At 47.1% G+C, this 24,678-nt stretch overlaps 1 protein-coding gene across 3 annotated transcripts; it reads right to left on the bottom strand.

Annotated features, from left to right (window-relative positions):
- Positions 1-63: 63 nt before the first annotated feature.
- On the bottom strand, positions 64-22,626 carry SARM1 (sterile alpha and TIR motif containing 1). Of its 3 annotated transcripts, none has more exons than XM_072639762.1 (10): positions 21,107-22,626; positions 16,607-17,225; positions 15,131-15,343; positions 14,369-14,460; positions 13,889-14,178; positions 12,361-12,463; positions 12,039-12,228; positions 6,515-6,636; positions 6,119-6,237; positions 64-3,444 (listed from the first exon to the last, which is right to left on the bottom strand). In XM_072639762.1, the coding sequence occupies exons 1-10, from the start codon at positions 21,556-21,558 to the stop codon at positions 3,401-3,403; spliced, it is 2,244 nt and encodes a 747-aa protein (XP_072495863.1). In that variant the 5' UTR covers positions 21,559-22,626; the 3' UTR covers positions 64-3,400. The 3 variants fall into 3 exon arrangements, with proteins under 3 accessions (XP_072495863.1, XP_072495864.1, XP_072495865.1); XM_072639763.1 differs by having other exon boundaries at positions 13,889-14,124; XM_072639764.1 differs by having other exon boundaries at positions 64-6,237; positions 13,889-14,124.
- Positions 22,627-24,678: the final 2,052 nt, after the last annotated feature.

The raw sequence follows: 24,678 nt of genomic DNA, 5'->3' as shown, positions 1-24,678 counted from the left end.
GGTGGGGGGTGGGGTGGGGTGAGCACACACTGGGGATAGAATGAGTAGGCCATCACCAATTGATGAATCAATCAATATGTATTTATTAGTAATGGCTGGTAGGCAGAGACTTGCATAACAGATATCCCTGGTATGTGGTTGGGAAAGAAGGTGTGGCAAGAGTGAGAGATGACAGAATAGAGGCCCAGGGTTGACAGATGACTATTGATAGCCTTAGGGGAAGGCCTCCAGTACCAAGTTGGATCCTCTGGAGGACTGATGAGAAGACATGGACGAGTCATGGAAGACGAATGTATATGGGCTGCCTTGTGCACCACCTGAGAGTGCACTTACATAGTTGAGTTCAGAGGTCTATGGAAGGCTAAAAGGTTGGGGACCAGTGTGGTATAGTGCATCTGCACTGGATTGGGAGTCAGGAGTCTTAGATTCCAATTCCCAGCCCTGCTACTCGGTCCTGTACTCCCAAGCACATTAGTGCCTGCTAGGTTTTTTGTTCATTCACTAGGATAGGCCATTAGGGGAGATATTTAGGGTTAACCTGGGAGGGGATGCTTTCAATGCCCTGTGAATTATGCCCTTTAGAGTAGCTGGAAATGTCCTTTGATACTTTGATGTTCTACTGATCCTTTCTGGGATCCCTTGACCCCAGAGCTGGCAAAGGAAAGGAACCTTAACGGAGAATCTTCAGGAACTCCAGGGCTGGCTGCCTCCTTGGAATTCAGAAATCTCTCTTTATGCCTCTAGTTCTGTTGACTTCTCAACAAGCAGAGACCATGTCTAACCAGAACCTCATTTAACCTATAATGTGCCCAGTCCAGGACTATGTGCTCTGTGGGTATTCAGTCAATGTTTAATACTGAGGATGGTGACCAGTTGGACAGGGACCTCAAGTTGGGAGGGCAGTGACTTTGGATGGAGAACGAAGCTGTCTGAATGGATGCCTGATTTTTAGATGTGTCCTGTGGGAACCCAGGGCTTTGCACGGTCTCAATTTATTAATCACTGATTTATTATCATTTACTTAGCCTGAGATCTCTCCCGAGACCAGCCTTGAGTGCACCATTGCCAACCCAGAGTGGGTGCCTGGGCACTAAGGTAAACCGTTTTTCAGAGATCAAAGGGTAGCAGCTGATAAGAAAATTTTGAGCCCATGTCCTTGACTGAGGGTCCATGAAGTAGGACATGAGGGTCCTACTAGCTGCTTTTCCTGTTTGTCTCTTGGGCATCTTGTGGCTACTGTGAAGACTCCTTCATCTGATCCCTATCTGAACAGCAATCTCCTCTACAATATCTCAGACCAGGGGTCATCCAGGCTCCATTTCAAGACCTCCTCAATGACGGTTCATTCCACTCTTGTATCTCTGTGTTTTCACTCTTTGGGGTCATTGTATGAATCCAGGCCCACAGACTATGGGCTGTGGATGGGCATCTATCTACATGGCCAGAGTTAACTTCAAAAAAGACACCCAGTCTTCCATCCCTCCTTTCTCCATGGCTGCTGGGGGTCCCAGGTTAGTGGTGGGCTAAGTATGCCTGGGAGGCATAAAGGATCATAAATTTAGTGCTAAAAGGGACCTCAGAGGGCATCAAACTCCATTTTACAGATGAGGAAACTGAAGTCCGGGGAGTTGAAGTGACTTGGTCACACTAAGTGTCAGTCAGAATTTGAACCCAAGTTTTCTCAACTTCAGGACCCACAACCATCTTCTACATCATGTCTCCCCTCAACCTCTCAAGGCGGAGGCAAGAGCCTGAACTTCCTTGCTTTCTCTGAAATTTGATTTGCCCCTCTTAGAAAGGGATCTCTGCTTCATGGTTTGTGGAAGACCTATCAAAGAATGAACTTAATACCCTGCTGATTGAACATGAAAGATACGACTCTGCCTAAGAGACAGGCAGTAGAACAATCTCGTCCTCCAAATGCAAGGTGCTTTCCTCTTCAGCCAGCTTATCCATGGAAACATGGCAGGGAGATAACAGGACTTCATGGCCTCCTGCTAGATAGGCAGCATCCTCATACAGATAGGTTTCTGCCTCTGTGTTTTTACACTGTCATTGTCCATTCATTGGCCCTCCCCACCCTCCAGCATTCTTTAGTCTCTGCTCAATCTAAGAATCCTATTGAAACCTAGTATTGATAAAATCCAAGACAGATATCTCTTCCCTCTTCTATGTGCTCCTGTTCTGGCCTTTTATTCCTGGAATTTCCAAGGCCACAGCGCTGAGCTCTAGGGGAACCTGCAGCCTGAAGACCTTTTGTAAGGGGATTCGTTCTGTGAAGTTTGGATTCAGTCAAAAGTCCACACTTGAGGACTTAGAGTGCCACATGTGGTCCCAGGTTCTCCACCCCTGCATTAGGTCATCCTAGGCTAAGTGACAGCAAGGACCAAGGACTTTCCTTGACTCTAACCCTGCTTTGGGGATAAGTAGAGAAAGAGCAGGTAGCTTGAATTAGATCCTTTTGGGTAGAACCTCATTGGACTGTCCCCTACATTTGTTCAGTTGCTTTTAATCTCCAAGGGATGCTGACTCATAGACTGGAGCTGGGGTTGCCATGATGATCCAGAATTCCCACCAATGTCATCTCAGCAGGAACCCAACGCCCAACTCCAGGCACTTGAGGCTGGTAAAGAGAGTAAAGGCCAGTTCCTGAGCTCTGCTTCTCAGGGATGGATGCCTCCCATGCTGGTCCCTGGTCCAAAGGTGAGCAGGCTAAAGTTCTTCTCCTGACATTAGCAGCAGCAGCAGTGGCTCAGATCAACAGTTTACCCCCAGCAAGGCTTGGGGTCGGATGAGAAGGACCATCGCCAATGGATCCAGATAGGTCTGCCTTGTGGACTTGACCCCTTTCTCTCATTCTCTCCAGCTTCACTGATCCTGGATTTGACAAATGCCTCTCTGGTCACAGAAGTTTAAATGACCCTCAGTGGACTAGTTAACTTTACCTTGACCTCGATTTTCCAGGGAAGGAGCTTGGGGGTGGGAGTGTGAGGCCCAGGGAAGAGAAGGGAATCTGTATAGTGACCAAAGTGACTTAAACAGGAGAACCAAAGGGACTGCAGACTGGGATATCTGGAGGATGATAAAATGGTTTTTGAATAGTTTTTCATTAGTGGGAAGGGGTAGAGGTCTGTCAAAGCTACAAAGTGTGGTCATGCTGGCAATTCTTCAGTCTTGGGAGGAGAGGCTGCTTTCATTGGTATCTCTGAGGTCAGAGGGAATCCTTCCCCACGATCCTCTTTGAGTTCCCAAATTATTGGGGCAGCCTGGACAAGCATGCCCCATAGACTGGAAAATAAGGATTCCAGGGTGTAGTGGACAGGGTATTGGACCTGTAGTCAGGAAGACTCTTCTTCCTGTGTTCAGATCCAGTCTCAAGACTGAGGTGACCCTGGGCAAGTCAATTCACCCTGTTTGCCTCAATTTCCTTATCTGTAAAATGAGCTGGAAAAGGAAAGAGAAAACCATTCCAGGATCTTTACCAAGATAATCCCAAATGGGGTCAGGAAGAGTCAGACGTAATTGAAATGACACAAGGGTTACCCTAATTTACAGGTAACCTTGACATAGCTAAAATCACTAGTGTGATGATTCTTGGGCCAGGCCAGAGGTTGAGAATGCTTTTGACCAGATGATGAATTCAAGGCAATCTCAGCAAGCTGCCAGAGTGCTTTTGGGGGAGGGTTTAGGTGTTTGCCCATGGACTCCTAGTTCTGTGTGCTCATCTCACTCCTTTTGTCACCCTGTTAGGCCTGTGCCACTAGAACTTTCAGAGCAGCCACCCCCAAACTCAAATGCTATCCAGATCTAATTTTCTGCTGGATTGAATGAGGTTTCCTCAGTTAAAAAGAAAAAGAAGATTGAGGGTGGAGGAGAGGAGATTGAAGATCTCAAATGCCTTGTAGCAATTACATAGCAAGTAGCAATTCATAATTGGTAAGGCAAGGGTCATGGCCAATTGACTGTCAGGAGTTAGAACTGTTCAAATGGAGTATTAACACATGATAATCACCTGTCTTTTCCTAGCCCTGAGAAATTATATCCCACTCCACCAGAGGCCCATCTCACACTCACTCAGTTCCAGCTTTAGGGCCCTGCTCTTGACCAACAATGAGTCACTGGCTCTTCCCAACATCAGCCAGGAAGATGCTTCTGGGAAGACTTTCCTCCCCTTCCTGGTACTGATGGCCAGACTCAAGTACAGAGAGACATGGCCTGAAGGGATATAGTAGAAAGGAGGCAGGGCAAGGAAAGGAACTCAAAGTAGCCTGCATTACTAGATGAAATGCAGAAAATTAAAACTGACTGGAGTGATGGTTATCAAGAGTCCAGATGTCCAAAGCTGGCAGAGACAGATTGGTTCAGTGGAAAGAGCCCAGGATTTGGGGTCAACCAGTCAACAGGCATTTATGAAGTGCTTATTATGTTCTAGGCACTGTGCCAAGCTCTCAGGCTACAAAAAAGGCAAAAACAAGACCAACCTTCTGGCTTCAGCCCCTTGCTAACTGGGTGATCTTAGACTCCTCTTCAGGGGCCAGTATCCTTATCTATAAAATGAAGGGAATTTGAGGATTTGTTGCACTTGACTATGTATGTTTGCTATAAGGATTTGGTGGTGTTTTCTTTTTTTTTTTTTTCAGTGAGGGGTGAGAGTAGGAGGAAAACAACAAATGTTTGTTAACAAAAACCAAATTAATTAAAAAATAAATTTAAGGGGCTGGACCAGATCTTTCAGGATTCTTTTGTCCCAACCATGCTATGATGCATGATGGGGAGGAGGCAGCCAGAGGTCTCTAAGTTTCCTGAAGTCAGGAAATATTTCACTTTTTTTTTTTGTCTTCCTATCCACAATGTCTAGCATAGTACCAGGCAAGCCATAAATGCTTGCTGATTGGTTGACTTAGAGCTGGACCTTCCAGGCAAACACAGTAGGCCCTGCTTGCACTCCTGTGCCCTCCTGGAGGGTACTACCCTTTGCTGTCCCAGCTGGAGTAAGGGCAACCCCAGAGCCTACTCTGCCCCTAGTGGAGCTGGGGTTTCCTTCTCAAACTCCCCTTCCTGAGAACTGGGAATTAAGGCCGAGTCAGGGAGTGGCCTTCCATACCCCAGCCTGATGCTCTGTAATTAGAAAATGGGCTACATCTCACCAAGATATCCAGCTGGGAGTGTACTAGGGGCCCAGAAGAAGGGGGTGGGGGAGCACTAAGAGCACAGAGTGGTTATAAAAGAAGGCCACAGGGCAGGGAGGTGAGGTCCCCATTACAGTACTGGAAGAGGGGGTAGGGGAGAGGAAGCATCAGAGACAGGGTGGGTCTGAATGGGGGGGAAGAGACCTTACCGAGACACATTTAAGGGCCTCCTTTCAGGCTTTCCTTAAGTGCGATTGATTCCTAGTTTTGCCATGTACAAGGTGAGTGACCTGGGGTAAGTCACCAAAGTTCAGAATTGCTCTTTCCTCTTTTGAAGAAAAGTGCCTGACCTTTATCTCTGACAACCTTAAAGAATGATAGAAATAAATACAAGCTAGGAGGTGTAGCTGCCTTTCCTCACTCTTCCACTAGAGGGTCTCAGAAACTACCAGGTGAGACCTCATGTACTCAGAGCTTGGTTCTCTTGGAGATGCCCTGAGTCAGGATGGGGTGATGGCTTCAGATGATACCCCACGCTCCTAAATGAGGTGAGTTCAGCTTATTGGGACCCAAGAACAGACAGTCACCTGGGAACCTCTAAGGTCCTCCCTGTCCTTCCATCTAGGGCATGATGGTCCATTATGAGCACTAATGGAGAGTCTGTATCTCTCTCCCACCTCTTCACCAAGATCTGTGCCCTCAGTTGTAGAAGGGAGAGGCATTCAATCTTATTTTCCCTATGCCCTTCCTGTTGGCTCATCTCCATCCTGAGGTCATTGCTAAAAAGGGGGGTAGAGGGAGGGATCATCTGTTCCTCTCCCCAAGATGTGGTTCCATCATTGGGGGTCCCCCATACCCACCCTAAGAGTCAAGGTGGGTCTGTCTTTGCCATCTCTTCCAATGGGGAAGGGCTTGGGAGAACCAGGGGCTAGTGGAGGGCAGGGGGAAATGGGAACAAGGTCAAGGGGAAGAGGGTGTCTAGGTCTGACCTAATGGGGTAGCACACTCTAGGCTGTTGTCAGAGCCAGCAGAAGAATCATGGGATGAGCGGCCTTGCAGGAAGCGGATGATCTTCTCGATGGTGGCCTCCTGGTATTCGTGGGACCACCTGTGGACAGAGGGAGGCTCAGGGTCAAGGCTTGTCCTCATAGCCTCCCTGGGTACCAAGCAAGCCGGGCTGCAGAGTTTGCTTTCTGGGAATGGAAGTGGTCACCAGCTGAGCTCAGAGGGCCCTGAGGTTTGTGTCCCCTGGTGGGGGTTGGAGCTCAGGCTCCATGGGGTTTTCTTGGGGCATGTTAGGCCTACTGAATGGGAGGAGGGCAACGACAAAGCCAGTTCTCCCCAGGAGTTCCCACGACCCTCCCTTCCCCCATTCCTTTACTCACATGATGCCATTGAACTTGAGTACAGCCTGCATATCCTCAGGCAGTGACTGAGGATCAGGCCACACGAAGCCATCCATCACGGGTACTATGTTCTTCCCGAAGTTTAGTGCAGTCACAATCTCCTGGAGGCCAGATGTGGATGTAGAGAGAGGAGGGAGGGAATGTGAGCCACACTGGAGGTGCCCATCCTCTGGTCCCCTCCCAGGAGAAAGAAGATGTCATGGAATCACAGGATGTCAAGCTGAGAGGGCACCTGCAGCCCAACGCCCCAACTCCTACTTTTACAGCAGGGGAAAAACTGAGGCTCAGAGAGGCTCACAGAGCTGAAAGAGACCCCAGGGGCCCACTTATTCAACCACTTCATTTGGCAGAGAGATAAACTGAGACCCAGAACAGTGAGGTCATTTTCCCTAAGGTCACACAGTAGCAAAGCCAGTAAGTGTTGCTTTGGCCTGAGTGCCTGATGAAAAGGAGAGTTTCAAAGATCGTAAGTTCATTGATAGCGAATAAGACTACTCATAGCTAGCACTTACGAGGTAATTCATTTGACCCCCACAACAATCCTGCCAGGTAGAGGCCTTTACTATCCCCATTTTATGGATGAGGAAGCAAAAGGTTAAATGACTTCCTTGCCCAGGGTCACCCAGCTTAGTCAGTGTCTGAGGCAGGATTTGAACTCTGGTTCTGACTCCAAGTCCAACACTTCAGCCTTAGGTCATCCAGCCCAATCTCTCATTTAACAGAGTGGGAAATGGAGGCTCAGAGAAGTGAACTGAGCTGCTCAAAGTCACACAGGAGTAAATAGCTGAGCTAGGAGTCAAAGTCAGTATCTCTGACAACGGATCCGGGATTCCTTCCACAGTGTTATGTGGTCTATTCATCTTGGGTTTGAGGCAGAGCCAAGTCAGTCAATCACTCAGCCAGTGAACTAGAATTACTAAGCACCTATCATGTGGCAGGCAAAGAAAAGGCAACAGACACATTTCTCCCAGAGCTTTGTCTAGAGCTCTCCATTGCCTTTGGAAAGCAGCTGCATTTCATTAGACCCAAATGTCCTCATCTGTAAAATGGGCTGGACCCTTGCGTCTCTCAGGTTTCCTTGGCACTCCCTATTTTGTATTATACTTCTCTAGGTAGTGCCAGGGCTAGAGCGCTGGAATCAGGAAGACCTTCCACATGCTAGCGGCGTGACCATGGGGCAAGTGACTTAATCTTTCTGTGCCTCAGTTTCCTCATCTGTGAAATGAGGATGACAATAATACTCCACAAGGATGTTGTGAGGATCAAATGAAGTCACAGAAGTAAATGGGAGTGAGTGTCATCTATGTAAGTGTTGTAGGTCCCTATCTGTCCTCCCACCTCTCTGCCTCACCCCCCAGGAAGAATGTAAACTGCCTTGTGGGCACTGATCACTTTTCATCTTTGAGTCCCTAGGGCTTAGCACAAGTTCCTTGCACACAGCAGGCATTTAATAAATGTTTGCTGAACAGAACTGAATTGAAAGACAGAGCTGAGGTTGGTTTTTCCCGGCGTGCCAGGGCCAGGCCAACCCAGCCCAGGGCAGGGACTGGAATATGGGGGTATTTTTAAGTGTGATTCATCTGTCCTCCCCCTGGATGGAGAGCATTCTCATCTGTGCTTTTAGATGAAGGGCTTTTAAGCATCAAAACCCAATGAAAGCAAAACCAGAACAATCCCAAATGGCTCTAGTGCCCTGGGGAAGGGCTGTTTTGGAGGGAGCTGGAGCTGCCCTGACTGTGACTGTGAACTGCCTACCACCAACCTGGTAAGATTTTCTGTGTGGCCCTCTGCCCTCTGCCAGACTATGGCAGTTCTGAGGACAGACAAAAGGAAAAATGAGGGCAGGGTAGGGGCAGGTGGGGAAGAGAGAGACAGAGAGACGGACAGAGGGGGCAGAGAGAAAGAGACAGACAAAGACAGAGTAAGAGAGAAATAGACAGAGAGAGATACAGATAGAAAGAGACAGAGAGGAACAGAGAGAGAGATTGAGACAGGAACAGAGAGAGACAGAGAGAGGAACAGACAGAGAGAGACACACAGAGGGGCAGAGAAACAGATGAGAGAGAGAGCGAGAGCGAGAGACAGGGAGAGAGAGAGAGAGGAGAGAGAGGAGAGAGAGAGGAGAGAGAGGAGAGAGAGAGAGGAGAGAGAGAGAGAGAGAGAGAGAGACGGAGAGAGAGAGAGAGGGAGAGAGAGAGAGAGAGAGGGAGAGAGAGAGAGAGAGAGAGAGAGAGAGAGAGGGAGAGAGGGAGAGAGAGAGAGAGAGAGAGAGGAGAGAGAGGAGAGAGAAGAGAGAGAGGAGAGAGAGAGGAGAGAGAGAGGAGAGAGAGAGAGGAGAGAGAGAGAGGAGAGAGAGAGAGGAGAGAGAGAGAGAGAGAGGGAGAGAGGGAGAGAGAGAGAGGAGAGAGAGAGGAGAGAGAGAGGAGAGAGAGGAGAGAGAGAGAGGAGAGAGAGAGAAAGACAGAGAGAGAGAGAGAGAGAGAGAGAGCGCCATGTTGTCCAACTGGCCAGTTTCAGCAATGAAATCCACTAATATTTTCCTGGCATGTCATTCAGGCAATAAACATTGATTAAGTATCTACTACATAGCAGGTATTGGTGCTAAGAGTTGGAGATACAAATACAAAAAAGATAGTCCTTGTCCTCGAGGAGCTTACAATTTAATGGGGGAACACAACACACAAAAAGAAGCTAAAGCAGCATGTAAGCATAAGGACAGGGATGGGGACTGGACTGATGATTTTGTTGGCATAGCGAGTTCCCAGGTGAAGGGCCACCCTCCACATAGCAGGCAGGCTCCTTCTCTACAATTTATAGTCTATGAGAGTTGAGAGGTTAAGTGACTTGCTCAGGGCCACACAGCTGGTATAAGGCAGAGGCCAGGCTTGAATGCATCAGGTCTTCCTGGCCTCAAGACCAATCCCTTACCCCTGTGACACACTGTCTCCACAAACACACAGATATTCACTTGAGGAAGGAGAAAGCAATAATAAAGAGATCAGGAAAGGCCCCCATCAGAGGAGTCCCATGAACAGAATCTTGATTCTTAGGACTCTGAGGCAAACAGAAGGAGGGAGCACATTACAGGTGGGTGTGTGTGGAGGTCTAGGCAAAATCACAGTGGTAGGAGATAAAATGCTGAGTTTGGGAAAATGTGCCAATTTAGCTGAAACACAGAATGGGTGAAGGGAAATAGTGTGTAACGTTTGGAAAGGTAGGCTGGAGCTAGATTGTCAAGAGTCTTAAGTGCCAAACTGAGGAGACAGTATTTTATCCTATCCTATCCTATGTACTTAATCTTAGTAATTCTGCCCCAGACACTTACAAGTTGTGTGATTTTGATTGTCACTTTATCCTGTTTGCCTCAGTTTCCTCATCTGTAAAGTGAACTGGAGAAGGAAATGGCAAACCTCTTCAGTATCTCTGCCAAGAAAACCCCCAATGAGGTTACAAAGAGTGGGACATGATTGAAAAATGGCTGAATAGCAGCCACACTGGGGAGCCATTGATAATTCTTAAGTACAGGAAGTGACACAGTACTGCTCTACCTTTCAGGAAGCTTTTCTGAGATAAGCTTGTATTTCTCCGGCCACCTTGATGGAGTAGAGATCTTGCCTCCCCCCCCATGGCCAGATCATGACAAATCCCTTGCTGGTTCTGCTGAATTATAACTGTTTGAAGGCTTATCATGAGATAAGAGAGAGCTTAAAGGGACCTGTGAGACCATCAAATCCAACTTCCTCATTTTACAGGTGAGGAGACTGAAGCCCAGAAAGGCTGTGACTTGTCCAGGGTCACACAGCTAGCAAGGGTCTAAGAAGTAGGATTTCCATCCAAGGTCTCTCAGACTCCAAGCCCAGTGCTAAATCCACAATCCTACCTGGCAGCCTCAAGGGAAACATTCTTGATTTAGTTTATGGGGTCTTCCCAGGAACCTCAGCTAGAACCTTAGAATCATCCCCCAAAATAAAATGTCAACTCCTTGAAGGCAGGGACCGTTTTGTTTTTGTTTTTGTCTGCCCACTGTCTAAACAGGGGTCCAGAAAATGCCAAACATCTTGTATCCAGTTCTTTTTTTTTTTATCATGGGGAAATCTCAGTAAAGAAATCTCTTTTACCAAACCACTTCAGCACCTCATTTGTAAAGTACAGTGAGCTGCCCATGGCACTGAGAACTTGGATGAAGTTCCCAGTCACCCAAACAGCATGTGTCAGAAGCAGGGTTGAGACCCGCATCTTCCTGACTCCAAGGCTTTGTTCTCTATGCACTAGGTCAATTCAGCATCTTACCTTGCACCCCCTTGCAATAAATACTAGTGAAATTGCATTAGTAATTGAGTTTGTTAAGCATCACTTGAAATGCAGAGGAGCACAGCAGATGGAGAGCCAGCCTCTGTCAGGAAGACGCAGGTTCAAGTACTGTACTGGCTGTGGGATACTGGGGAAGGCCTTTAGCCTCTCAGGCACCTCTTGAAGACTCTAAGTTCCAGACAGGGTGGAATGACATTGGTGAAAGGGATTTCTTCACTGGGAGATGTCTGTATCAATGAAATTCCAGGTCTTAGAATACAAACCCAACAGTATTCCCCATAGTGTAATGTTCAGAACACAACAGGCATTCAAGTGCAGTGGCATAATTGATCAATAAATTGAATTATTAAATTCTAAATTACCTCTTAGATTTGTGTAATGTTTGGACACTCATTGCTGCTGTATTTTTTAACATGGTGGAAGTTCCATGAAAGGTAGAAAGGCAAGACAGAGAAGGTTCTGTGCCTGCCATTTTGCTGTTGAGAGAACTCATGGCAATGAAGTGATTTGTCCATGCTTAAAGAATCTCAGAGACAGAGAGGACCTTGGAGGCTGCCTGATTTTTACGGGTATCCATAAAGGAATCAAGAATCCCCTTGATGAATGTCACCTATAAATGGTTATCCAGCCTTGGCTTGGAGACCTCCAGTGATGGGAAGCTCATTACCTCCTCAGGAAGCCCATTGGATTTTTGAGCTGCTTTTATGGTTCACACCATGAGCAGCCCAGTCTAGAACCCAGGTTGCTAAACTCCTAGTCTAGGGTTCTGTCCATTCTGCTCCATCAAGGGAAGGGAACAAGTATTTATTAAGTGCTTACTACGTGTCAGGCATTGTACTAATCACTTTACAAACATCTCATCTGATCCTTACAATAACCCAGGTGTAATCAGTATTCTTATCATACTCAGATGAGGAAACTGAGGCAGAAGTCAAGTGATTTGCCAAGGGTCACACCCCTAATAAGTGTCTGAGGCTGGATTTGAACTCAGGACTGCCTGACTGTACCACCTAACTTAGCCACCAAAGCTTAGCACACATTGTGCCTGGCACATAGTAGGTCAAATGACTTGACCATTAGGACTTGAGATAAGAAGGCTTATTCTGGGTCCTTTGAAACAAAAATGACCTTGTTAATGATGAACAACAGTGTCCCCAAGCTTGTTGGGGGCTGGGAAGAAGAGGGTGCTTACCTTATGTACCCAGTCCTTGCAGTCATGATCCTGCATACATTTGTCCAATGCCCCAGAAGACAATACCAGCACAAAGTTCCGGGCTCCCATGACGCTCTGGATTAGCTTGTCCTCAAACTTGCCAGCCTCCAGCTTTTCCACGTCTATGAAGACACTGAAGCCATGTAGCTGCAGGTGTACCTTCAGAAGACTGGGAAGAGGGAGCCTTCATCTACACATGCTCAACCCTCCTCACTGACTGGCTTGGGCTCAGCCAGGTTGAGTCTTTCTGGGGCCTTCAGGACAGGGATCCTGCCACCCTGCCCCTGCCCCAAACCCTCACCTGGCAAGCTGGGAGCCTGAGCTCCGGCGGTAGCTGATAAAGACATCGGGGTTCTCAAAGTTGGACTTACAGCCACTGCAAGGCAGAGGTGAGTGCAGCATCTCTGATGGGGCCAAGAGAGACAGACATTCAGGGCAGGGTCATTCCCCTCCAACCCACAATGACAAACTGCTTCTGTAATCTTCTGTCCCTCCTCTCATTTGCCTTCCACAGAATTTCCAAGACACAGGGAAATCTGGCTACTGATGGGATAACATTGCAAGGAGGTTGGCATGAATGCTGAATTTCTTCCTTCCCAGACTGTTGGAAAAAGGATGATCTCTGTGCCATTTGCATGCACACGTCTGGGGAAAACCAAGAGTGACACAGAAAGTCAGGATCGTAGAGCTGCCAAGCTGCAAAGGATCTTTGCCATCACCTCATCTAATCCCATTGCGTTAAGCCAGGTAAGCCTAGTCCTGGGGTGCTGGGGTGGTGTGGTGACTTGTCTAGGTCATTTAGTGAGTTAGGGACACAACCAAGCCTAGAATCCAGATTTCCTGGCTCATTGTCTCAGGCTCTTTATGTAAAACCTCACTGGAGTCAAAAGAGTCTGAAGAAACCTGGGCTGAAATCCCATCTCCATGACTTGGGACCTGTGTGACCACACCCCTGGGGGACCTCTCTGAGCTTGTCTCCTCATCTAAAAAGGGGACAAAATTCATACCTGAAGTATTAAATTCACAGGATTATTGTGAGGATCAAATGAGGCTAAGTGTACAATATTTTGCAAATTGGCAGATGTCAGCTATGGTTATTATTATTTGTTATGGTTCTTTATTAATAGCTAGTATTTATGTAGAAAATGTGCAATTTACCGAGCTACACAAAGGCTCTGTGAGGTAAGTGTTACTATTATCCCCATTTCACAGATAAGGAAACTGAGGTTTATAAAAGGCAAGTGACTTTCCCAGGGTCCCACAGCTAAAAAGTGTCTGAGGCTCAAGATTAGTTCTCAGATGTGCCTGACTCATCTAGTAGTCTGGACATTCCAACCCCTAGCCGTCATTCCTCCTGTCTTTGGGAAGGAGGGAACTGTTACAAATAAATGTTTGCTGAACAAATCAATGTGTCAGGAGGATCAACTGAAACAATAAACCCTGATTGGGGTGGGGTGAAGAGAGGGACTGTAGGGTCCCCCCAGACGTAGGAGACAGAGGACAAAGAAGAACCTTAGAACTTTTAATGTTGAGATCAAGATACCTTGGAGCTTACTTTGTAGATGGTAAAACTAAAACCGAGACAGAGACAATGACTTCCCCAGTCACATGAAAAGTCAATGACTAAACTGGTGGGACTAGCACCTGTACCTCCTTAGTTCTAGCTAGCTCAGTGCTCTGTTTGCCATGGGCTGCCTCTATAGTTAGTGAGCACCCCATCACTGGAAGTGTTCAAGAAGAATCCAGATGACCATTTGCAGAAGGGTTACAGGTTAAATCTGAGGTCCCTACCCACTCTGAGATTCTATGGCCTGATTGGGACATCTCACCACGGGCAGCAGTGAGGATTCGAACCCGGTGGAAACCAACGCCGATGCCACAGTCCTCCTGGAGCTGCTGCTCAGAAACCCGATGCAGCAGTGTGCGGTCCACACCGCAGTTCACCAGCCCGTAGGTATACTGGCGGTATCGGGGATCCAGGCTTCCCAGCCAGTCTGCGAGGTTGCTGCGATCACATGTCGCGTAGTTCGCAAAGGTCTTCAGTTCTGTGAGCTCTCGAGAGAATCTGCAGGCCCCAGGGGGAGGCACAGGGTCAAAGTGGGGCAGGGGTAAGTGGACCCTGGGAACAGGCGTAGTATAGGATTAAACCACAGTGGAGGTGGGTTTAGGGATGGGTTGGACAAACAGCATGTACAGGAAGGGGCTCAGCATATATAGCAAAGCCATGCCTGCCATGGGACAGAGAGGGCATAAAAAGGGGCTGTAAGACAGGTATGGGAGGGGGAGAGCTCACCCTACAGCCTTCATACCTCTTGCGGGTGATGGCAGATGTCATTCCCAGGTCATCTCGAAGCTCTTCCTCTGTCAGACGCAGCAACAGATCCCCATCTATCTGATGCTCCTGGAGGTGGGCAGGAGAGGAGAGTTGGAAGGTGTGTATATGTAGGTGAAGGGGGCAGGAGACACTCACAGGCTCTTCTCCCCCCTTGGGGCTGCTTTCTTCACTTCCTCAAGCACTCTTCTCTCTGAGTCCACTCTAGTCAATCTCGAGCATCAAAGCTTCGAGGGAGAATTCCCAGGATGTGTGTCAAGGTGTTTGGGGAAGTCCCTTATGAAGCGAGTAGACTGGGGTGGAACGGACCTTTCATTTATAAAATGTCATTTAACTTTGACCCCAAAACCACCCTCTGCCCACCCTCCAGACGCCTGAATTGCCATCATTAGAGTTGCTACATTGAGTTAAGGCATTGTGTTTCCAGAAGGTCCCTCTTTAATATGCACAGATGTTGCCTGGGAAGGGAAGAACATTAAAAACATCAGGTCCTCTTCCTATCCCCCCAGTGAAGAACAACGCCAGAAAGAATGAGAAATAGGATGTATACATTTTGAAGGGGTTAGAAAGAAGATCTAGGATTAGGAAAAGCCCAGACTGCTATTCCCCAGAAGGCACTGCCTCAATGTGGGGCCCCAAGTGGGCAGGTAGGGGAGCCACATGAGGGCAGGAAGTACCTAAAGAATGTGAGGAGCCTGGGGTATCTGAGTGAGTTAGGTGAAGGTAGGGAGGCACTTACCCAGAAGCGCTCACAGTACTTGGAGAAACCAATCTGCTGTAGCCAAGTCTGTACCTCGGCCTCTTTCCAACTGGGTACACAAGGCAGGATACGCCGGGGCACTTCCTCACCCACCAGGCGCAGCGCCCGCTTGGCCAGTGCTGATATGGTACCATTGGTGGAATAGGAAACCAGACGTTTCAGGCTCTGTGTGGCTCCAATCTCACTAAACACCTGGAAGATGGACACCAGAAGATGGTACAGGAAGGCATAGCCCTTCAACGGCCCCAAGGAACTCACTTTAGATCCCTAGCACTGCAGTCCAGTATGCCCCAGATCCTTGATCATACCCAAAGCCTTTTCTCTTAACATCCCTTTCAGCTCTAGACCTATGATCCTAGGATTTCTTCAAGCTTGACTGTCTTTCAAGGGGTCCAGAAAGTCTTCTCTTAGCTAACCAGGAAAAAAGAAGGCAAAGGTAGAGAATCAACAAGGGAAAAGGCCAGGAAACCCAAGGTCCTATGTCTAAGGCCATTCAGGTTAGCAAATGTCCTGGATTTTGCATCAATATCCTGTCTAGCTGCTTTCCCTACATTCCGTCTTGCTATCCCCTTGCCTCCTGCCTTGATTCCATTGTTTAGTCATGTCTGACTCTTCCAAGATCCCATTTGGGGTTTTCTTGGCAAAGATACTGGAGTGGTTTGCCATGGCCTTCTCCAGCTCATTTTACAGATGAGGAAACCAAGGCAAACAGGGTGAAATAATTTGCCCAGGGTTGCACAGTTAGTATCTGAGGCTGATTTTGAACTCAGGACTGTGCTACCTAGCTGCCCCCTACACTTTCAACTCTCACTATTCTTTCACTCTTCACTTCCCCCACTATCTCACCCCTCCTAGGCCTTATTCCCTATTTATCCCCCAAGTCTCTGTTATCCCTTTCCACAATCCCATCATTCCTCTCTTCCCTTACTGTCCCCTGTCATCTCCTTTGTCTCTCCTTCCCCAAACACTTTTCTCCTCATCTTCCATTCCACTACCATTCTTGATCTCTATGTCCTATCATTCTCATCTCCTATCCATCCCTCATAATTTCCTTCCTCCCTCCTCTCCTCCCATCATTCTCCTCCTCATCCTCCATTGAATTATCATTCTTGTCCTCCATCCCCCATCATTCCCCTCCCTCTCTTCCCATCTTCTGTCACTTCCCTCCTTCTCATCCATCAGCTATATATGGCACAAGATGAGTGCTTAATAAATGCTCCATCCATCCATCTATCATCAATCCATCCATCCATCCATCCATCCATCCATCATCCATCATCCATCCTCCAACCATCATCCATCCATTCATCCATCCATCCATCTGCCCTCTCTATGCTCCCAATGTCCATTTCTCATTCATTCCATCCTTCTCCTGCCTCTCTTCCCCTTTCTTCCCCCTCCTGGACTCCTCACCTCTACTCCATTCCTTCACCCCCTCCCCTCACCCACACACACCTTACTCTTGCCCTGGAGACTCTTTATGGCCGCCTCTGCGCAGAGGTAGAAGGCCCCTATGCACTGCGCCTCCAGGCGTGAGGAGTCCAGCAAGGGCACGAGGCGCTGCAGGTCATCGGCTGCCCGACCCTGGCTCGTGTCACTGGCGTCCACCAGGCAGCGAGCGAAGCGCCCGGGGTCCAGGGAAGCCACTAGGGGCTCCACGAGGGCCAGGGTGCCGGAACGCTCTACCTCGCGTTCGATCTCCTTGTTGGTGGCCAGCACCGCCACGGCCAGGCAGGCGTGAAGCTGGAGCAGCTCGTCGTCCTTGGAGAAGGCCAACGGGAAGAGCCACTCGGCTGCCCGCTTTTCCACCATGCGCCTCTGGGCCGCCTGTCCTCCGTGCAGGGCGCAGTTGGCCAGCGCTAGAGCGCAGTGGCGCAGGAGGGCAGAGTCTGTGCGGCGGCACCAGAAGAGCACCGCGTCCAGGCCGCCCTCTGCGATCAGCTGCTGGCACGTCTCCTCCGAGTGCTTGAACATATGCTCCAAAATGCCCGCGGTGCTGCGCGCCAGTTCCAGCGGCTCCCTCTCCTTAGCCAGGTTCAGGATGACACCCAGCCCGATGCGGGCCACCCGGTCCCTGAAGGGAGATGTGGGGCGGGGGATGTTAGAGGAGGGTGGTGGAGCCCAGGGGCAGGCAGAGGACCCCCAGGGCTCAGCCGTTGACTCGATGGGGGCGACCTTGACAAGTCTAGGGGGAACATAAGCCGAGCTAAGATCAGATTTGAAGACGTTCAAATGTCAGTTCTGATTTACTAGCTGTGCTACCTTAAGTTCTTCATCTGTAAAATCAGAATCTTGAAAAGTGACTGGTTCAAAGATGTAAATTGGTAAGTACCTGAGAGGCCATTAAGTCCAACCCTCTCATTTTACACATGAAGAAACTGAGGCCTAGAGAGGTGACATGTGTCGTCTAAGATCACAGATCGAAGGGACAGGGCTTACTTTGCACTAAGGTCTAACCCACTCCATCCATTCAGATTGTTAGCTGAAAAAAAAAGATGGTAACTGACTATGCTGGCAGCACTTTGGGAAGTTAGGCACAGTTGATGCTTTGTTAGTGAAGCTGTAAAGTGGCCCAACCATTCAGCATAATTATGCAAAAAAAAGTAAGTAGTCTGCCTATACCCTTTGACCACTGATACTCCTACTGCGCATGTAGCCCAAGAAAATCAAAGACAAAAAAATCGTTGAATATATTTTTAAAAATATTCCTACCAGCACTTTTTTTGTGATATCGAACTGGAAAAGACAAACTACTTAAGGTAAATAAATACTATTGTGCAGGAAGAAATAATGACAGCCACAGTGTATGATAACTGATTTTGATAGACTTAGCTCTTCTCATCAAGGCAAGGACCTAAAAGAATTCCAAAAGACTCATGATGGAAAATGCCATCTATATCCAGAGAAAGAACTATGGAGTCTGAATGCAGATTGAAGTATACAACATAACTAATGTGAAAATATGTTTAATAAGAATGTATACGTAGAGTCTATATCGGATTGCACACTGTCCTGGGGATGGGGGAGTGAGGTGGAAAAAATGTAAAACTTATGGAAGTGAAAACTAAAAATAAATTTTAAAATGTGTTGAAAAAAAGAAAAAATTATAAATAAGAGGAATTCAAGGAAACAGAAAGATTTGTATGGACTGATGAAGAGTAGAATGGAGAGATATATAACACCTACAACATTATAAGCAAAAGATCACTAAGTTCAGTTGTGAGTAATGGGAAAATCAATGAAGATCCCAGAGAAAGGGTATGAAAATATATTCAGGACGGAATACTAAATTGAATTAAATTGTCAGACAGTTCCTTTCAGGAATATTTTTACTTCATTGCTTAACGTTGTGTTTCCCTCTATAGGATAGCTAGGTGGTGAAGTGGATAGACCTCTGGGCTTGGAGTCAGGAAGATCTGAGTTAAAATCTGGCTTCAGACACTTACCAGCTTTGTAACCTGGGGAAGTCACATAACGCTTAGTTACTCATCTGTAAAATGAGCTGGAGAGGGAAATAGCAAAACACCGCAATATCATTGCCAGGAAAAACCCAGTGGGGTCATGAAGAGTCAGCCATGACTAAACAACAATCTTTCCCTCAAAATTTGCTTCTCTATCCAATTCTGTTCAAGTATTTCTTAAGTACCTACTGTGTGCCAGGAACTAGGCTAGGTGTTGAGAATACAAAGACAAAAAAAATGGAGTAATCCCTGCTCTCCAACAGCTTAAATTCTTCCGTATGTATGTATATGTGTGCATATATATATATATATAAAGTAGATAGCCTAATACAGTGGAAAGAACTCTGGATTATGAGTCGGAACTGGGTTCAAATTTTAGTTTTTCTACTTTCTACTCATGTGATCTAGGGCAAGTAACAACCTCTCTGGGTTCAGTTTTCTCAACTGCAAAATGAGGGGATGGGACTAGATAATCTCAAAGGTCTCTTCTATCATAAAATCCATGATCTTATGATCCCAACTATAAGTATGTACAAAATACAGGCAACGTACCAACATAGATCAGCAATGTACGTGTTAGAGAGAGGATCTGAACTCTGGTCTTCTTAGCTCCAAGGCTAGCCCTTTATCTACCATCTCATATTCACTGATCTTAGTAACAGAGGTATTGTGTAGTATTTTGTAACACTGTCATCTGAATGTGTATCATGTTCTCCCACCAGACTGGGAGTTCCATGATAATAGAGGTCACTTCTTAACCAAACTCTCTATCTCACCTGGTACATAGTAGGTGCTTAATACACATTTTTAGAATTGGTTTAATTTGCATGAAGTAGCCCATTTCCAAGGCAAAGAATTATAAAGAGCTAGGAGGTTCCTCAGAGATTATCTAACACAATCCCCTTATTTTACAGATGGGGAAACTGAGACCCAGAGAGGTTAAAATATTTGCCCAGGGTCATCCAATTAGTAAGTGGCAGAATCAGGATTTGAATCCAGTTGTTCAGACTCTAAATCCAGCACTCTTCATGATACAGCCTATGGAGTTCAAGATTTCCAAAAACAGCCCTGGAGGACCAGATAGACTACCTAGTCTGAGACACCTGGACCTGAGCATCCTACAGTGTGGGGAGGGAGCAGGGAATACCATTACTTGTGAGAGATTTCTGTAGTATAAAGAGGGAGGTAGGGCCAGGAGTGGAAGATGAGGTAATATTGAATGACTTTGGACCCCAGATCTCCAGGTCAGCTAATCTGTGACCTCTTGACACCAGGTTCTGAGGGGAGGCCTGGGAGACAGAAATAGGTAAGTCTCCAACCTGGGAGGACACTCCTCTAATTGACTCTATGCCTCAGGCTCTCCCTGCCCCCACCCCCCCATCTTGTCCAGAATCCTCCATCCCCAGTACCAAGAGACAGGATGAGATCATATCTATATAAGGATCAGAACTCTGGAAAGGAGCCAGGAAAGTGAGGGGAGTTAGAGGAGGGTAGGGAATAAGGCAAAACTGGTACTAGGACTGGGACTCAGTTCTCTTCTGGTACCTGCTTCTGTTCACCTTGTCATGGGATCCAAATCTGGCTCTAGAACCCCTACTCCGGCTGGTGGAAAATGATTATAAGGTTTGGAGTTGGACCCAGTTGTCTGTGAGGTGGTTACGATACATGGAAGTAGTAGGATGTGTGAATATGGAGGCATTTCCTCCCCTCAGCGCACCCCCCAGCATAGACACAACTCCTTTGGGAATACAAGAATGAGAAAGTAAGGGATGATTCCAGCACTTTTATACAGCCAAGAGGGGATAGGAGGGAATTTGTCCCTGCTTCCTCTAGTACCTTTCAGTGAACCATAGAATTCAGACTTGGACTTTGGAGATTAATTAAATCCTGTGCTACAAAAACTTTTGCTAAATTCAATGCAACTCCCCCATTTTACAAATAAGGAAAGTGAGGCCAAGGAACTTCCCAGGAAGTGTGCCACCTTCAGTTCCTGTACTGCTATGGAAGAGCCAACCAAACTTTTAACTGCAATATTTTCCATATTTTTCTAGTTCTGTAGTAGGGTCAATAATGTATAAGGAAGTGTTTGCCAATTAGGATTTTTGCAACTGTAAATGGGAAATTCTTTCTTGGAGGTAGATGAGTTGATAACTTTCTGGAGAACATTTACATGCACAAGTAGTTATATTGGTAAACTGAGGCTGGATCCACCTTAATAAAAGAATCGTTGATTCATATGTAGAATCCAAGGGGTGTGGGATGGGGGGAAAACTGTAACACCTTAAAGCAAAGGAGCTATTGCTCTCTCTTGAGAGGAAAGCCCAAATTCCTCCCTTTACAGATGGGGAAACTGAGGTTGAGACTTTCCAATAACTCTGGACTCTATCCAATAGCTGTCAATCTCAGTTTCCATGTACTATTTCCCTTAGAAAATCCAACTGCCTTCTCCCAGTCGCAGGGACCCAGATGCCCAACGATCTCTGGGCCCCCTTACCTGTTTTCAGCCACCAGGATCTGCTCCAGCAGCTGAGCCGCTAGCACTCGGGTGTTCAGCTCGGATGCCTGCAGCAGCTGTAGCAAAAGGTCGAGGCCACCCTCCAGGCGGATGGCCTCGCACAGTCCCTTGGCCACCTCACGTCCCAGAGTGGGAATGACCCACGCCTCCTCCACCAGCTGGAACACTTCGGACAGGCCGGTGTCCACCGCCTCCGGAGTACCCGCCAGCTTGAGCCCCGACAGCGCCAGATGTAGCTCGGGCAGCACCCGCTCCAGGGCCCCCTGCACCTCTATGTTGGTCCCCGGTGACACCTCCCGGGCAATCCCACCACCCACTGCCCACCAACTGCCCCCTGTGCTCCTGGGTACGGGCACTGCCAGCCGCTCAGGGCCTGCCATGCTGAAGAAGCGGCAGAGTTTGTAGGCAGAGAAGAGCAGGGTCAAGACCATAGAGGCCAAGTGGTCAGGGGTACATCCCTGGGGGACAGGGCACCGGCTCGGATGGACAGGGCCTCGAGTGGGGAGAAGGAGGGATGGAGGATGGAGTCGGAAATGGAAAGGGGACGGGGGCGGGTGGAGACTGATGGAAGAAACTGAAGGGAGAGAGGAAACGGAAGGGGGATGGGAAATGAGAAGTGGAAAGGAGCGGAGGAGGGGAGGGTCGGGAACTAGGGGCCAGCCTTAGTGGGAGGTAAGCTAGGCTGGGAATGGATCCGGGAGGGGCTGCGGACAGGTTTGCAGAAGCGATTGGGAATAAGAAGCGGATGAAAGTCCCAGCGATGGAATAAAGGAGTCCGGGGGCAGAGATGGAGAGCGGACAGAGAAGGGGAGGGAAGCCGGAGAGGGAGGTGCCCAAGAGTGAGGCGCTGTGGTTTCAGGGTGCGGATGGAGCTCTGACTGGGATGCTTGCCAGGCCAAGGCAGAGCTCAGAGGAGGCCGAACAAAGCGACTTCACTGGCAGGCTGCTTAGCAAAGACCCCGCCTCTGCCACTGAGGATCAGCCCAGCCCCGGCCTAGCTTAGTTCTGGCTCAGGACCCCGCCCCTACTCTCCTCTGCAGGTTCCCCAAACGTAAGGTCTAGGGGAGGAGCTGCTTCCTGCTGGCCCGCCCCCTGCGAGCGCTCCCCACAAAGGAGGTTGGGGGCGCATCCCTCCTCAGGGCACCCCAGGGATGCCTGATGACTCTCTAAGAACCGCAAGTGTCTCCTAGCTATTCATAGAAGATTTATCCAGATGAATTTACAAATGAATTCTATAAAAGGTTTAAAGATTAAACCTCATAGTACAAAAAATTTGCTAAATATTGGAGGAAAAAGGTACTTTATCATACTCCTTTGTAAAAAAAAAGTTTTTATTTTATATTTCTCAAGTACATGTAAAAACAATTCTTAACGTTTTATATCATTTTTGAGTTCCAAATTCCTTCCTTCCCTCCCCCCTCTTTGAGAAGGTAAACACTTTGATATAGATTATAAATGTGAAGTCATGCAAAACATATTTCTATATTAGTGATATTGTAAAAGACAACACAGACCAAAAAAGAAAAAGAGAAAAAACCAAGAAAAACGAAGGTTGGTTGTTTTTTTTTAAAGGGTATGCTTCAATCTGCATTCAGACTCCATCAGTTCTTTCTCTGGAGGAGGATAGCATTTTTCATCATAAGTCCTTGGAATTATCTTGGGTTATTGTATTGCTGGGAATAGCTAAGTCGTTCACAGTTGATCATCATACAGTATTGCAGTTACTGTGTACAATGATCTCCTGGCTCTGTTCACTTTACGTTGCATCAGTTCATGTAAGCCTTCCCAAGTTTTTTCTGAATTTATCCTGCTTGTCATTTCTTAAAGCACAATAGTATTCCATCACAATCATATACCACTAGGAGCATCCCTAGACCCCTCCTCCAATCACCCCGCACTACTTGGCTAACCCTAGATCCCTCCCAGTCTTTCTGTGTTAAATATACATCTTAGCCTCCATAAAGGTGCTCAGATTCAATCTGGCTCAAAGCATCACAAATGCTCAAATTCCTTAAGAGTTTAGCCAATGCTGAGATTTCTTAAGAGTCTGACCAACAGGGTGGATTTTTGATAAACTTTGTTTTTCTTTGACTGAAAGAAGCCTTGGGTCGAATTCATTCCGGCAGGACCGAATGTCACTATTTCAGGGCTCCCCTAAACCTCAACAGGATCGCTGAATCAAAGGTCCTGAACAAATGCACAGAGGAAAACAGAAGGAAACACAGGCAGGGAGGACAGTTTTGAAAGTTACATATCAAATTTATTACGTACTTTCAAAGAAAAGCAACCTGTAAAAAGTGTGTAGTTTTATGTACAATTCATTGTCTGGTCACTAGGTGGTGCAGCAGATAGAAAGTGGTTACTAAGCCAAGTGAGTGTTCATGAATTGGTTTGGGCAATGGTGGTATCCATTGTGGCATATAAATGTAACAGAATTATTGCCATATAAGAAATAAGGAATAGGAGGAATTCAGAGAAATACAGTAAAATTCGTATGACCTGATGCAAATCAAAGAAAGTTGAACTAGGAGACTGTATGAGCAACGGTCCCCCTACCTTGTAAATCTGAACTGGAATAAAACCAGCACCAGGTGCTTTGCCCCATGAAAGGAGGCTAATGTCCCTCAAAACCTCTTCTTCAGTTGGAAGTTCAGGTAAGGAGGGATTGACCTCAATTTGAGGTAAATAGTCAATGGCTTCAGCATTGATTGAGGATCATCTGTTGAGAACACTATGGAAGTGTTCAGCTCATCTCTCTAGGATCATGTCCTTATCACTAATCAAGGTGGCTCCATCAGCACTGAGTACTTGTGATGCATCATAGAATTTTAGTCTATAAATAACTTTCAGGGAATCATAAGAGCATTTTGGATTGTTACTATTAGCATAAAACTGAATTTCATCTGCCTTCTTACTGAGTCAGGAACACTGCATCTCTCTGTTTTACTTGTACTTTACTTTTGATGGATTAAATGTTTCCTTCTTAGAGGTGGATAAACTATCCTGCTGGTAAGTCTTGTGGAGTTCTTGTTTTTCATTTAGCAGCTTCCGAATTTCCCCATCATTTTCATCAAACCAGTCTTGGTGTTTGCCAATGTTCTGACCCAGATGAGCAAATGCTGTACTGTACACCAGATCTCTGAAAGCTGCCCACTCCTTTTCTGCCCCACTGTTGCCCACTGTGTGTTGGCTCAACTTTCCCTCCAAGTCAGCCAACAAACTGTTTGAGTTCTAATTTATTGACATTAATTCCCCTGGTAGTCATTTTGCCTTGGAGGCAGCACTTTTGATGAACGCAAATATTTAGCTTGGAAAGGAAAAATCTATGATCAGTCCAACATTCTGCGTCACACATTGCCTTTGTCACTCTTACATCTTGTCTGTCTCTCCTTCTTACAGTCATATAGTCTATTATTAGATGCCAATGTTTGCTGCGAGGGTACACCCATGAAGTTTTATTGCATTTAGGTAAATGGAAGACATTGTTGGTGATGAGAAGATCATGTGATGCACAAGTCTTCAGCTGTAAATGGCTGTTGTTGTAGCTGTTT

This window comes from Notamacropus eugenii, chromosome 2, assembly GCF_028372415.1.
Source record: "Notamacropus eugenii isolate mMacEug1 chromosome 2, mMacEug1.pri_v2, whole genome shotgun sequence".
Classification (NCBI taxonomy): domain Eukaryota; kingdom Metazoa; phylum Chordata; class Mammalia; order Diprotodontia; family Macropodidae; genus Notamacropus; species Notamacropus eugenii.
Note: the sequence above shows the minus strand (reverse complement) of the source record. Positions and strands in the feature narration are given on the sequence as shown.

Bases quoted from the DNA above. Each gene is read 5' to 3' on its own strand.
- SARM1 (XM_072639762.1), bottom strand. From the start codon at position 21,558: ATGGTCTTGACCCTGCTCTTCTCTGCCTACAAACTCTGCCGCTTCTTC. The intron at 15,344-16,606 runs GTGTGTGTGGGT...TCCATCTTCCAG, and splicing joins GTCTCCAGGGCAAGAGTAAG to GTGTTTAGTGAGATTGGAGC. The intron at 12,229-12,360 runs GTGAGGGTTTGG...CCCTCTTCCCAG, and splicing joins TCAGGCTCCCAGCTTGCCAG to TCTTCTGAAGGTACACCTGC.